The following is a 15,386-nucleotide window of genomic DNA, read 5'->3' as shown; positions in this document are numbered from 1 at the left end:
ATGCGATGAAGCAGTCATTGTATTCAGAGATGGGAGATGAATGAAGGAATAAGATATTAACATTTTATCCATCCAATAGATAAAATTATTTCCCTCTAATTTCAGCAAAATTTACTTTAACAACCGACAAATATATGTATGCCATGAACTATTTATGAGAATGAGACACCAAAAACCCATAAGTTCACCTATTAGCCATGTTACCATATTTATTTCATGGAACAGTACCAATTTCATTATAATAACTTCATTGACTCACGTGCGTGTGAACATTTCAATAACATGGGTTAGTTAATCATCACTACCAGAGCATGTATAAAAAAAGCATTCGCGCCGGTAAAGCCCCAAAGATACTTACGACCCCCGAGATACATTTACTATATTTTTATATTTTTCGTTAGCCCCCCTGGAAAGTCTAAAGGCCTTCTTCATATTGTCAGCGTACAAACCAGATGCATCAGTTACTTTCCTGACAATTTTTTTCTTCGCGACAGCAGCTGACAATGAGATAAAGTAACAGGTATATGGCATTAGTTGAATGAATAACCTTTTCTTGGGTTTCAGCGCGGGTCAGAAAATCTAAGCCAGTCGACGTAACGGGTTCCAATCGGGTTACCTATTCTCGAGGCTACTCTCACACCGCCATGCCATACATGCGGTCTTGTCTCCTCCACAATGGACATAAAACTGAATTCATATAACAGCCGCAATGGTCTATAATCAACGCTGGCCATATTTAAATTAAAACTTATATTGTTACCTTTCGTAATTTAACCACTCCGTTATAATTATTAGTATAACCTTCCCGGGTATGGACCATACATAAGGCACCATATATGGCGCATAAAAGGGATTATGCTAATTCTTGAGACTTCAATGTATTTTTCAACGTATTAAATAAGTATTGGTAGTGATTATATCACTAGTATATCCTATACATGGGGATATCGTGTAGAAATTAAATAAATTGAAGCTAAATACGTTCTATCGGAATAACCACCCATGGTAACCAAGTAAATAATAACGGAGGAAAGGGAATTTTACACATTGATATTGTCTTAAAGCAATAAAATGAAGAGGATGTGGAAAGTAAGTTGTGTAATATTTTTTTTTCACGAGATTTCAATATTTAGACGTCTTCGCTCAGGTATAATACGTATCGGACGATGGCGGTAAGAAATACTCCTTCATATGATGGTGATGAGCTGAAGGCGGAAGGTAGTGAAGAATTATGCTTAAATCTGAGGGCATATCAAATAAAATTAATTAGGTACGCTATCACGTCTACAATGTATGTATAATGTGTAAAAGCGGTAAGATTCAAGTTTCTCTATCAATTTTAATAAGTGAATTGCCAACACAACAAGTCTCTTTATTCTCATTTTTGTCATTCTACGAACGTTATAGATAGAGACATGAATTTTAAGAGGGAAAATCATGATCTGCAAAGAACAGGTGATAATCATCACGACAAAGTGATGTAAGACCGAAGGAATGATGATCATGTAACCTACCACTGCATGTTCCGATAAAAGACAATGATAGCCGTTTCTGGTGAGTAAAAACGTGTTACCATTCGAAAAGAAGAGAATTTATAATAGTCGTGGAACGACCCTTATGCAAAGCCCTTCGCATTACCATTATCACTATTATAATAAGGTGAAATTAATTATCCATAGGATTTGTAAAACTTAACAACGGTAGAAATTGTTATTTGAGGGCCCATGTGAGGGTTTCAAAGCCTTCTTTACATTATCAGTGTAAGAACAGGATACATTAGTAATATTTATGACTAATTTCTCTTTTATCATCATTGTCGGTTGTGGAAAATAACAGATATATGGCATAAATACAACCTCGGTGAATCGAAAACACCATCCGTAGCAACCATGTAAATAATAACAGAGAAAACAGAATTTTATATGAATTTCTTACGAAAATCATCCCTTTGTTCTCATTCTTGTCCTTCCACGAAATTTACAGACTGAGAAATAAAGGCAAAGAGGAAAAACCATCTTCAGCCAATTCCAGGAGATAATCACGACAATAGCGGACATGGAGAAAAGAGAATAGGGTTGAAAACTATATGGCCATACATGCCGTCATATCTCCTACGACATAATGGGCAAAAAACTTAAGTAATACAACTGCAGCAATGGTCAATAATTAAAGGTGGCTATATTCACACTAAATATTAAATAACGATCGTAGTATAACCACCTCGTTATAATAATAATTAGTAAGTACAACCGCCCCTTGCATAGACCATCTAAGGCGGCAAATGTGGAGGAGCATCCATGAGATTTTGCTATTCCTCGAGAATTCATGCGTTTTCCATATATCTGGGAGTTAATGGTAATTTATATATTCCTGGGATCTCTTATGTATGGGGATACCGTGTGGAAATTAAATTTTAAAAAAAATAGAATTTTAAATAATTCTCCGCCTGAGAACTTAGTAAAATACAGACCATTTTCACTAATACTTTTAGTGATGGGGACTGTGCTATTTGGAGTTATGTCTTGAATAGGATGAAATCAAAAGTTTTCACAAATAATCAAAGATATTTTCTGTTGAGAGGTTTGGCGTTGGAAAATGTCAAATTCACGGAAAATGCACACTTTCCATATGCCATTCTTATTTGTTGACTTGTGACAGCGTTAAAAGTAACTGGTCTTCATTGCAGTAACTTCGTATTATAAGTAATCACTCAGGAGTACTAATTACGATATTTTAAAAAGGTAGGCAATCGGTAAAATTGCAGTCATCACAATTCAATACAGTGCGCACATTCACTTCTCGTTAAGATATCCTCTGTAAAGGCCGCATGACATATGTCGAATATTGAGGTAAAATGTGGAATAATGGAGCTATAGAAATCACTAATTGCCTTTTCACTTTCGATACATACAATTCTAACTGGAATAGCAACACAAGGGGTGTCATATTTTGTACCCTCAGTATTATATAAGAGTATCTGAACCTAAACAGGCAAATTATGTTACTCAGCGGCAATCGAAGTTATCGGTAATTCTATGCAAAACAGTGAAATTAGTAATGTAATCATCGATTACGAGCAAGTAACGATTACAACGAATGTACGATACCTCTTTCGCCGTAAAGAGTACATTGCAAATTAAAATGTCATTTCGTAAAATTTGTTACACGTAATACGATTATTCTTACTTGATTACTTACCAACACTGACTTGCGATTGTAAGTTGGTGGAATAGGGATTTAATATAAAACTAAGAAATGGTCATTCCTATAATTTTATCTGATAATTTTTATCTTTCCATAATTCTATAAATCAATCAGGTGCAACCAAGGCAGTTCTACCTGGGGTAATTCCACCTGCTGTGAGAACTGTCATTTTCTGGAGGACACAATGGTAACCCACTATAATGCGAAGCATGGGTGAGAAACTTAAAACTACATATTTACAAGTGCTTTGTTTTCTGTACTTGCGTTTGTGTTTTTGTCGATTTTATTAGAATAAAGAATCATAATAATAATTATTTCAGTCATTTCATACGACCCCACATATATGATTACCACGCCCTCACTGTGTCAACCCTTGGGATGGTTTCTATTGGTGAGGACGGTGATTAACCCGAACTATGGCAAAGGCGTGTGAATTAGGCCCATTCATGGTAGGGGTTGTTTCCTTTACCTGACCTACGTACCTCACGCTTCGAAGATTTTGTTTTTGGGACCGTCCGAAAGATTCACCCGGAAACCGAAACACCTCGATCAATACGTTCCATATATTAGAGAAAAGTGTTGGCAGCAAATTGGTTCCAAGTATCTCCCAAGTATGTCTCATACATGGGGCTGCAGTGGGGGAATTGAATTTGAAAATTAGAGTTTTAATTATTAATTACGACGATTTTGTCCAAAAATGGTAAGGAGTTTTATTATGTGCTAGAATGTATATACTTTTAACGAAATAATATGATGCTATAATATATGTTTAACCCAAAGAAATGTAACAGAAATCACGACACTAAATGCTAATATGTATCGGTAAAAACCAATATGAAAATTGGCAACACTGAATTACTGCCAGTGGAAAATAACGAGATACCAAAGTGCCGTACCGTTGTATCAACTCTTCGAATATGATGATGAACGCCAATTGAAATGAAGAGTAATATATTTCTCTTCATCCTTATCGTCATCAGTAAATCTTTATTCAGCGAAAATGTTCTTCATGGTAGGCAAATGTAGTTTACCTCATCTCCTAAGTAAAATTTTTACATTCGTTTACTCTAAAGAAGGGGTGAATCAAGAAGTACATTCATCAAATATTCTATCGCTGGGACTCAAAAAAACTAACTTTATAATATAACACATTTTTTCCTCCTCTATTCTTGACCTTGTTTAATACATTTTATGAAATATCTTGGAGTTTAGGTCAATGTATTTTCCCATGTGAACTCCATTTTTGATTTGATATTGACGGTCCTTATATTGTAAATAGCCTTGATTGACAGTAATATCATACAATTCAAAGAACTCTTCCCTGTTTATTACTGTATGATCAGATATTAAAGGCCAATTTTCTATAATAATGTTGTTTAATAGGTTTAGTGGGATGTTTGCTCATAAGTTATATATGCCATCATCTCCTCAAGCCTTACGGCAGTCCAAAGTTTTTTAATATCAAACATATAATGGGACGGGGAAGGGGTTGGGGAAAGGAAAGGAAAAAAAGATTTATTAAGGTGAAGAAGGTGAAAGGGAAGGGCTTCACTGCACTGCACCGCACTACACTCATCCATCGCTGCCGATCACCGGGCATCGATGATCACCGGGCATCGATATTGTCGATGCCCGGTGATGTGCTCGACGTAGAGGTCACGTGACCACCTGATGACATCGGAGACCATCAGCTTCTTCATCATGAAGGCGTAGCGTCGCGGAATGCCCAGGCCCCTGAGAACACGGTCGTTCTGTGGGTCCCAAGAGCCAAGGCTTCCCACGACGAAACCCTCCACCGATGCGCTGTACCCCTGGACGGCGAGGTCTGCTGCCAGGCCGGCGTACTTCTCCTCCTTCAGTCGCCGGGCCTCCTGGAGCGCTGATCTCCGGTTGTCAAAAGGGATGGTCACGTCGATCATCCGGGCAGTCATCGTCATCTTACATGTAATAAGAATGTCTGGTCGCAAACCTAAACATTGACCTAAACTCCAAGAAATAACAAAAAAATGTATGAAACACTTTGAACTCCAATACACTACTGAAAATAGACACTTCAAAAAATCGGGAGATGAAACGTGATTTTCTATCCCTAGTCGGGATATACACGATGCTATGTATAAAAACTTAAATAAAAATATATTCATTTCAAGATAAAAGACAAACCTGAAGGGTAATGCAACGCAGATATAATGTTCCATTAGAGCCCTTGCTAATTCCACAACAATGACCGGAGCCCGTTACTAAGATACATTCTTGGAATCTTCACTCGATTCACTTGAAAGCGAATTGGCGAGACCAGTCGATTGCGATTGCAAGCGAATTGTAAAGTAATTCAGTGCTAACAAAATACTTGTTGGAAACTTTCCATCATTTGTGCATGTGTGGAGTACTACACGGAAGAATTATAAAGGAAAGAATTCCATTTCTTCTAATACCTACGTGGAAGGTAAGTTTAGACCGTCTAAGATTTCAAACGGATAATTTTCCTCGGTCAATAAAATTATATCATGCTAATTTAAAGAATACTTAATTTTGAGAGCGTTATTAGCTCTAACGGATTGATTATCGTTCTATTCTATTTTCTTTTCATCTAGGGCGTAAGCAAGGAAGTCCATCATGGGAATTCGGAAGGCGATGAAGTGGTTGCAGCCCTCGAATGCATTGGCATTGGCATCCAGTGCCCTCATGATGGCCGTGACGACGTTGATCAGCGACCGGAGAAGAGGGGACACCAGCGTGCATTCAGGGAAGGTGCAGCACTTCACCATTAAGCAGGGAGGATACAACCTGGACGAGGCGATGTACAACGTCACACCAGCCAAAAAGGCAACGAGAATGAAGACTTCCAAGATGGAAGAGTTGTATGTACTCATCCAAAGATGGAGGAAGTTGGGGCGACCCGTGATATTGCAAGAAGAAGAACTTCATGTAATCTTGGAAAATGATGTGCCAATATCCAGCCAACACATCATGAATGATGGTTTCATGATATTTGAAAGCTTGGAACATATTTCCTCCAATTGAATGAAAACTTTGTTGTCAAAATCCTAATTTCAACGTTTCTGTAATTTCGTATTCTTTTGAAATGTTTAAATTCTAATTTAAATGTTTCAATTATTTCGTTTTGTTTTGAAATGAAATAAATCTCTTTTTGAAAGCATGCAGTTTAGCATGCATTCAAAATTTCTTGTCTGCTACAATTTTTGCCTAGCTTATTTTATATTAAAAACTTTACCCAAAAATGGCAATCAGGATATTACATTGACCTTTACGTGACATGCACGGCGAGAGGAAATGTAGTGAGTATAACGGTATGAATATAGGTATGAAGTATAAGGTGTCCGTTAAATGTCGGCATGATCTTCCAACCAACTACAATGTAAATTCTCAGGGAGAGAAATGGTGAAAGGAAAGGCGCAACGAGTTAGCTTCCACTCCAAAAGTCTCCCTCCTCAGGCCATTTCATTTTGCTGATTCCTAGCACGTCGATATTCAGTCTTTCCATTTCCACTTTAAGGTTTTCTAGCTTACCACAAGTCCTGAGTGATCTCACGTTCCATGTACCTATCCTCATAACTTTATCACAATTGACCGATGTACCCTCTCGGGTAGTCCCCGCCCGGAGATCCGAATGGGGGACTGACTAGTTTATCTCCGGAATTTTTTATCTGAGAGAATTCCATCATGTCAGACAATTTAAAGTTGGAGTAGCTGCGCCTCCTCGGGATAATAATGTGGTGGTTTCCCCTTGCCTTCCACATCGCAGTACTACAGCCATTAAAGTAAATGTTACCACGCCTGAAGTGCAATGTGTGTCGCTGTACTGACCATCGTGGTCTCCACCTTCACTCATATGAAGAAGAGCTGCTGCCCTCTCCTCCGGGTGATGTGAGGCATAATTGTTGGCGGCCTCTCATCGCCAAGTCACGGTATCTTCACAGGTTTAGTTTATCATTTAGATTGCCTATCTCACCCAGGGATGGACCCATACCACCTCGGATAACCACCGCTTTTTGTCCACGACTGCTTATTCGACAAGTAAACTTGCTTATATCGCAGCTAACCTCTATATCTAGAGGTTGACCCACCATCCGCAACCCGGTGGACGCACTCGGTGGCTTAAAGCTCAGCCGCGGGCTAAGCTAAAAATGTATATAAATTGTGTAAATTTTTTTTTCGCCATATCACCTGAATGGCACCCTCAAGGTATCTTTTGGAGGCAGTGTCTTAAGTGGGATATTAATCCAAGAAAATGTATTTGTAAATCTAAGCAATTCTCATCTCTGTTTGAGGGTGATCTCATGACTGAGTTTTCTGACCAGAAAATATTTTCACCATGACATGGCAAGGGAAAATCAATTTGGGTAGCTTGACATAGGCTGGACACAGGCTTGAAAAATTCAACATTGGCATGGCAAGGGTAAATCCATTTGGGTAGCTTGAAATAGGCTGGAAAGAGGCTTGAAAAATTCAACCTTGAGATGGCAAGGAAAAGTCAAGTTTCACGTAAGCTAACATGCTATGTGTGGGTAGTAGCAGGTTTGATATGGCAAGTTTGCTGCAGGTGTGATATGGCAAGTTTGCTACAGGTGTGATATGGCAAGTTTGCAGCAGGAATGATATGACAAATCTGCTATGGGTGCAATATGGCATGTATTCTGCAGGTGTGATGTACAAGTCTACGGCTTGTATGTGTTCACATAACTTGTAAGCTTTATTCAAGCATGTACATAGCTTTCAAGCCAGAATAGGTTTGTCACAGCAAGTTTGCTGCAAACTTCCCACAACAAGGTTTGTCGTGACAAGCCTATGACAAGATTGCTGCAAGCTTGCATGCTATCTAGGTTAGGTCAGCGGCGAAGAGAGGAGGGTTTGGGGGATAACCCCAAAACCTCAGAGAAATTTTGAATTTCAAGCCATTTTACTTAATTGCATTAATAGTACTTATAGAATAATGGAAGAAGGTATAAAATATCCCTCAGAAAGCCGTAAAACTCACCATATGGAACCATTCATCCTAATTTTTTTCTGGGGAGAACCCCCGCATCTCCTGCTTACCCTGGCGGGTATCCCATACCCCCAGACACCCCAATATTAGTTGCGCCTTTCCTTTCACCATTTCTCTCCCTGAGAATTTACATTGTAGTTGGTTGGAAGATCATGCCGACATTTAACAGTTCCTGAAATAATTAGTTGAGATAGTCTTAGAGATATACCAGCAGTGGCCAGTGCCTTTCTCACAAATTCCTCCATATACAGGTTTGCTACCACTGGTGAGAAAGGTGAACTCATTGTGGTGCCTTTTCTCTGCTCGTAGTAATTATTTTTCCAGAAACAGAAAATATGAATTCTCAAGACAGTATTGCACTAGTGACGGGAAATCTTCAGGCATTCGAAATGTGGGTGTGGCGAAGAATGGAGAAGGTGAAGTGGACGGAGAGGAGGAGAAACGACGAAGTGCTGGACATGGTGGATGAAGAGAGTTGTAATTCTCCCACGGCTCGTCCACCTTGCAAGTAAAAAATTGTCACTGCGCTGGTGTGCGGGAAGGGGGAGAAATTCACTGCAGGAACTAAACCCCAGCCTCTCAACCGGAAAGCCCAAATCACACAGACATTCACTCACAACAAACAAACAAAACAAGATCCTTTGTGGGGGCTGTAGGGACCTCCATTAAGGATTCTTGTTCCATAAAAACGGGAATCTTCACAGGATGGGCCTGTTAGGGATAGCCAGTGATTTGCAGAAACACACACACTCAATAAGCAGTCACACACACATTCACTCACCCACTGATGGCTTCAATCTACCAGGAGAAAAAAATAGCTCCAGCGAGATCGTGGTCAAGGATTGGCAAGGGGATGAGGAACCACACGTATACGTATTTCGGCTACAAGGTACCCCTGTGACTGCAGTGTCAAGGTTCCAAAATCTCCATTCTTCGGGTGATACCGCGTCTGGTTGTTTGTCGATGATAACAGTTTTGCTAGCACTACTGCCAGTGTCTTCAGGTCGAAGATGCCAGTCCACGATTTTTGTCCTCCTTATATACCTCTCTGACTTATCTATTTATACGTATATATCATATACCTTATATACTTACCTCTTAGTCAGTTTTGACGTTGTGTCTCTGTTCACCCGTGTCCCCGTTAAAGATTCAGTTGATATTATCAAAGAACTTAATAAAGTTGGAGTGCCTGAAGATTTCCCATCACTAGTGCAATACTGTCTTGAGAATTCATATTTTCTGTTTCTGGAAAAATAATTACTACGAGCAGAGAAAAGGCACCACAATGAGTTCACCTTTCTCACCAGTGGTAGCAAACCTGTATATGGAGGAATTTGTGAGAAAGGCACTGGCCACTGCTGGTATATCTCTAAGAATATCTCAACTAATTATTTCAGGAACTGCTATAAGTGCTGGTAACATCCCCCATGAACACCTTGACAAGTGTTGCACATCCCTCCTCAGTTGGTTAGTGCTACAAAAGAGAATAACTAGGTTAACTAGGTCAACGTATCATTTTTCATGGGTTTAAAGAAAATTTGTTAAATACTTTAACTTCAAATCAGTACTGATTTTGCTTAAAGACTTTTGCAATTTTTGATTTTAGGGGGGGGGGGCAGCTGCCCCCACTGGGTACCCCCATGTTACAGACCATGATTGGCCATATCCGTGACAGTTCCATTTAGATTTTCAAGAAGGTGTTTATATTATTAACAACCTTTACTAAATAATTTAATCATATAATCTGTCATCAAAAAATTTAAAACATTATAAAATTTCCAAAACAGTCCTTATTGGTTGCTTTTATTCCATAATATTTTTATGAAATTAGAAAAAAACATTTGTCCTACCCAAAAAAGTAATGTCCCTGGACACACACAGAAAAGGGGTATTATATTCATAGGAGATGGTGACAGCCAGGAACAGCCAGTGTTTAGAGAAGGAGATTGTCAACTATATTGGTTTTTTTGAGCCAGTATGTCATTTTCAGTGAACATGGACTTTTTTATGCTCATTTTGCCAGATAATTTTTTGTGGTATGATTACAGTGACACTCACTTTGTAGGGATATGTTTTTCCTTCATCAATACTAAAGAATAAACAATAGAAAGGAAGGATTTAGTTTGAGCACTCACCCAAATGTTATCCTCCAAAGACCAGAGTCATGTGAGGGAGAACCCTTGCAGTGCCAACCCTTCAAGGAATTCCCCCAGCAATACCTCCACACCTTCAGGGAAATAGTTGAGGGATCGGTGGTACAGCCAGGCTGGAATTAACGTCTCCCCCTCTTCCTCATCCTCTTCAATCTCCTTATTGCTGACTTCATCCTCCTCCTCATGGAATTTCTGCTGCCCCAACACTGCTGGTGGCACCAATGTTAAGGGCTGGGCATGGGAGAATAGCCACGTGGGTATGAGTGGAACTGTGCCCCATTCTTCCTCCTCATCCTCGTCTCTGCCCTCCTCCTCAATCTTTGTAAAATATATATTCTCTTCCTCCTTATTCTTTCTGTGGAAGCAAAATGCAAAACATGGGATGGCATTCCGCGAGATAAATTAGTGACTTACCAGATATATATTTCATGCGCACCTATATATTACGGTAGCTATGAAAGAGCTGATGAGGGGATGGCAGAGCAATCATCATGGACATGTCTATTTAAGAGTCTTATGTTTGCTGTTGCACTTATCAGGGGCGCAGCTAGGAATTGAGGCTTTTTAAGGGGGGTTTTAGGCACAAAACACTGAGGTGTCTGAGAGTGTGGAATACCCACCAGGGTAACGGGGAGGTGTGGGGGCCCTCCCCTCGAAAAATATTCAGATAAATAGTTGAAAATGGTGAGTTTTACGGCCTTCTGAGGGATAATTTATTAATATTTACACTTTTCTACGAGTGATATTACTTCAATGAAGTAAAATAGTTTAAACTTAAAAATTTTCTGAGCTCTGGGGGGGTAGGTTTGGGGGTTTTAACCCCCAAAACCCCCTCGCTGTGCCACTGGCACTCATAATCCATTTACTTAACATAAAACTGCAGTTTTGGAAGTTTTGTTTTTTCTAATAATGACTTTCCAAAAGTTAATTTTCAGAAATCTTAGCATGAAAATGGAAAATCATTTAAACAAAAAATCTGAAGTACCCAACTACTTGAATATCAAAATAACTATTCTTTTGTTCCTTTTGCCAATATATTAGTCCTATCCTACCTGGTTAAACAATGACTTGCGCCCTTCTTGACATTTCCCGCAATAGCAACCCATTTCAACTCCTAATGCATTTGTTGCTTGCTGTTGCTTCTCAACCCAACGATCAGACTTGGATAAAAATATATTTTTCGAAACTTGCATTCCCATGTTCATATTTTCAATTATCACATCCATATGCCCCTTAAACTAAAAAATTAGAACTGATCGCACTATGTATGAAAAATATATTAATCCCTGGTACCAGGCACCAGTATTGCACCACTCCTTTTCTCCCAACGTAGATGATGATTTTTACCTTTTGTACACTTGAATCAATTAGAAGCAACCTCTTAAATCCTTTCGTGAATTTATATTTTGTTACGATCATTTATAAACTTTTTGATACTTGAATTCAACGTTTTTTTATTCTAAACATCTATCTCCAAAACAAAATTTCCACCACACCCCGAGAATTTTTTTTTTCACATTCAACATTGATTTCTAACTTTTTTTGGCATTGGCATAGATGATTTCTATTGGCAACATTGATTTCTAACTTTTTTAGGCATTGTCATTGGCGTAAATAGCACGCCTGATCAGCGGTGTAGCAAGGGGCAGGGGTGCAGCTAGGAATTAAGGCTGGGGGGGGGGGGTTTAGGTGCAACTAATACCGGGGTGTATGGGGGTATGGAATACCCACCAGGATATGCGGTAGGTAGGTGCGAGATTAATAAATTGCGGAATTTTAAGATAAACGGTTCAAAATGGTGAGTTTTACGGCTTTCTTAAGGGATATTTTATTAATCTTTACACTATTAGTAATATCAATCTCCAATTAAGTAAAATGGATTAAACTTAAAAATTTCTCTGAGCTCTGAGGGGGTTTATCCCCCAAACCCCCCCCCCTCGCTGCACCACTGGCAAGGGGGGGAAAGCACACTTACTTTGCATCACAAAAGAAAACCAAATATTGAAAAATCATGAATTTAAAAAGATTTCTTTGAAAAATGAAATGTTTTGATTATGAAAAGTGTTAAAATTAGTTGAAAACCCTCGACTTAGGCCGTGTCCCAATTCACGTTTATGTGCCCTTCTTGCACTAGCCGACGTCACATTCCGGAAGTGACGTCAGCGAAGTGTCGTCCGAATCCAAGGTGCGTATAATAGCCTATTATACGCACCTTGGTCCGAATCCACCCGAAAGGGTTTGAAGGTCGTGAGGGTTTGAAGTGCGCGTGAGACCTGTCTACGTGCTTTATCTAACGATTTGATCGTTGGATTATTCTTCTTCATAGAATAATCCTCTAAGGTCGTTAGAATATTAATTGCGTACGCATGGTTTCGCTGATGGTAGGACCTGCCCGCCTTGTGACGGTGCAGGATTCCTCGTCCCTTCCTTCCTTCCCCGTCCTTTCCTTGGAGGCGTCATCGGGCTCCTATCGCGGTGGCGCCTCCTTCCCTTGTTCCTTTCTGTCCTTCCCCTTCTGGCGGCGAGGAGAAAAGCTAATCGCTTATAGTCCTCGCCTCAGGAGTGTATCCAGCGAACCCGACCCAAGGGTTTCGTTACCATTGTCTACGTGCTTTGTACCCTGTTTTTCAAAAATTTCTCCCCTGGGTTTGGACCTCCCCCCTCGAAAACAAAATTCCTGGCTACTCCAGTGTGACTGATGATTCTTTCCAACATTTTTTACTTAATAGGAAATTTTCTCTACATCAATTAGGGAGTTAATAGGTGGAAGTATTTATTTCGAAAGTAGCGTTTCCATGCTCAAATTATTAATTATATGGCCTCATATATTATGTCGCTTGGAACTCTGCAAATTTTCACTAATTCAGCATCGTAATTAGTGAAGTCAACATTTTCTACCGAAAAATACGCTCACTTGATTTTATTTGGATGAGATCAGGTTAATTATGGACGGCTGCTAGGCGCACAATATCCTTATTCACTTTTATCGGGAAATCAGGTTGTACTGGTTATTACAAGGGATAAATGCACAACGAAACATTCGTAAATAGATAGAATGTGATACTTAGAGCAACACAGGCTCATTACAACGGTTATTTCTCGAAAAAAAACTCACTGAGATGCGACCCATTAAAACTTGGCAGTACCAACAGGTCCACGCGTTATGGCAGAAGTAGATTTTCGCCTCCGAAAAGGTACATTTTCCTAGGAGCGACTGTAACGACGATATAGCGATTATAGACTGCATATTATGGCGTTCTTCAATGTAACCAATTTCCGATACGCGATGATTGCCGGAGTCGCTTACTTAGGTCGCTGAGCGATTAGAGGGGCCTGCCCACAGGTGCGTCGAAATAGCATTCTCCAGAGATCCTTTGGCGACGAATGCACAGGTCGAGAGTTCGCAGACAACTCAGTTTCTCGCTTTAGAAGCAAATCGTAGTCGCTTTTGGGAAAACACCAAGGCCGCCACTAACTAGCGATCATCGTTGTAATGATGTTTTTCTTTGTACTGATTCACTTTTGTTTCAGGTAAGCATCTCCATGACGACAAAACCTTAACCTTCACTCACGCGCCCCACTTGTCGTACGTTTCTTGTTATTGGCCTTCATTCATTATTGTTCAACCAAACTATTCCCTACTCCCACTCCACACACGCCGACCCCATACACCCCCACTTCCTCCTTTGGCACTGGGAATATATTTGAGCTTTCATTTTAAGTGCCGATATAACCATTTGTTTTTTTATCATGGATATATCGAACATCCATTAAATAAAGCATGACACTATTTTATACGTGCATATAATTGCTGCTTTGAAGAATTTTCTTATTCCTTTGAATTATCACCGACACGCACGCCAAAGTATTATTCCCAAGCGGACTATAAGTGAAAAAAATATATTCTGTCATCTGATGTGAAATGGATTCCATAGTCTTCGATTAATCGAGTTTGAAAACAGGAGATCTTCATCTATATGCTTGACTCTTGTAAATTTCGGACCCAGCCACAAATATGGTTAAGTCCAAAGTTAGTAAATTTAAAAAAATCCCTATCTAGTGATTATGTAAATAGTTATATAGTTCATGAATCGAGTTTTAAAACAGGCTTTTGGAACTGAAGTCAATTTTCTACTCACAATCAGTGGCGGATACAGAAAAAAGTCAAGGGGGTGGGGAAAAAATATCTTGAGCTGCCTTTACATACTTTTATCGCAATAAGAAATAATCAAGTCATATGCAAAATGTATGAGAGTTTTATTTAAACCAATTATATACATATACAAGGCCATGCCATCTTATAACAAAATATTTAGAGTTGTGGTTCTACTATTTTAGGCAACGGGGGCGGACCTGCAAAGGGGGGGGGGGGTCGCGCGCCCCATATTTGTATCCGGCAGTATCATAACTGCCCATATAAGTTTGGTTGCAATGATTATATTCATGGTAACCAACATCATTCTTCTTGGAAAAGTTAAAAAAAGTTTTAGAGGAGCATTTCAGACATTAAAAACGAAAAACTTACTACGCGTGTGGAATTATAAAATTAATTGATATTTGCTGCTCGATGCATATCAGACTTGCCTCAGCTCTAGCGAATATAATTCTGTCATCAATCATATTCGAAAGTTGTTATACTTTAAGGTGCCGTTGGCCGTTTTTTTCTTCTTTTTAATAAAACATTTTATTTAAATGCTATTTTTATATTTTTTTAGACTATTTAGTTATGGAATTTTCAATCAAGGAATTTTCAATTTTTTAAAAATTTTAAGTGCAACCACCATGTAGTTTTCTCAAATATTCTGTCTTTAATAGCAGACTTTTAACTTTCAGTGATAATGATTATCGCAATTTCAAGCTTTAAAGAAATCAATTTCAAACAAAATCTCAAAACTTTCTCGGTTGGAATAATAGAATAATCTTCAAATTAATCAAACACTTTATATTAAAAAGAAAAATTACTGTTATTATCATAATTTCTCTTTTCACTTACATTCATTTTACATTTTGAATCAAGTTAA

The 15,386-nt window shown here is 38.9% G+C and overlaps 1 protein-coding gene and 1 long non-coding RNA gene across 2 annotated transcripts; both read left to right on the top strand.

Moving 5' to 3' along the window:
- The first annotated feature begins 1,033 nt into the window (after positions 1-1,033).
- LOC124154954 lies at positions 1,034-3,504 on the top strand. The gene is made up of 2 exons (XR_006864058.1): positions 1,034-1,554; positions 3,319-3,504. It is a non-coding gene; the product is annotated as an uncharacterized LOC124154954 (long non-coding RNA).
- A 2,112-nt stretch (positions 3,505-5,616) lies between these two features.
- Positions 5,617-6,355, top strand: LOC124154953. The gene is made up of 2 exons (XM_046528715.1): positions 5,617-5,650; positions 5,799-6,355. Exon 2 carries the CDS (start codon positions 5,821-5,823, stop codon positions 6,226-6,228), a length of 408 nt encoding a protein of 135 aa, XP_046384671.1. The 5' UTR covers positions 5,617-5,650; positions 5,799-5,820; the 3' UTR covers positions 6,229-6,355.
- The last annotated feature ends 9,031 nt before the right edge of the window (positions 6,356-15,386 follow it).

This window comes from Ischnura elegans, chromosome 3 (genome assembly GCF_921293095.1).
Source record: "Ischnura elegans chromosome 3, ioIscEleg1.1, whole genome shotgun sequence".
NCBI classification, from domain to species: domain Eukaryota; kingdom Metazoa; phylum Arthropoda; class Insecta; order Odonata; family Coenagrionidae; genus Ischnura; species Ischnura elegans.
Note: the sequence above shows the minus strand (reverse complement) of the source record. Positions and strands in the feature narration are given on the sequence as shown.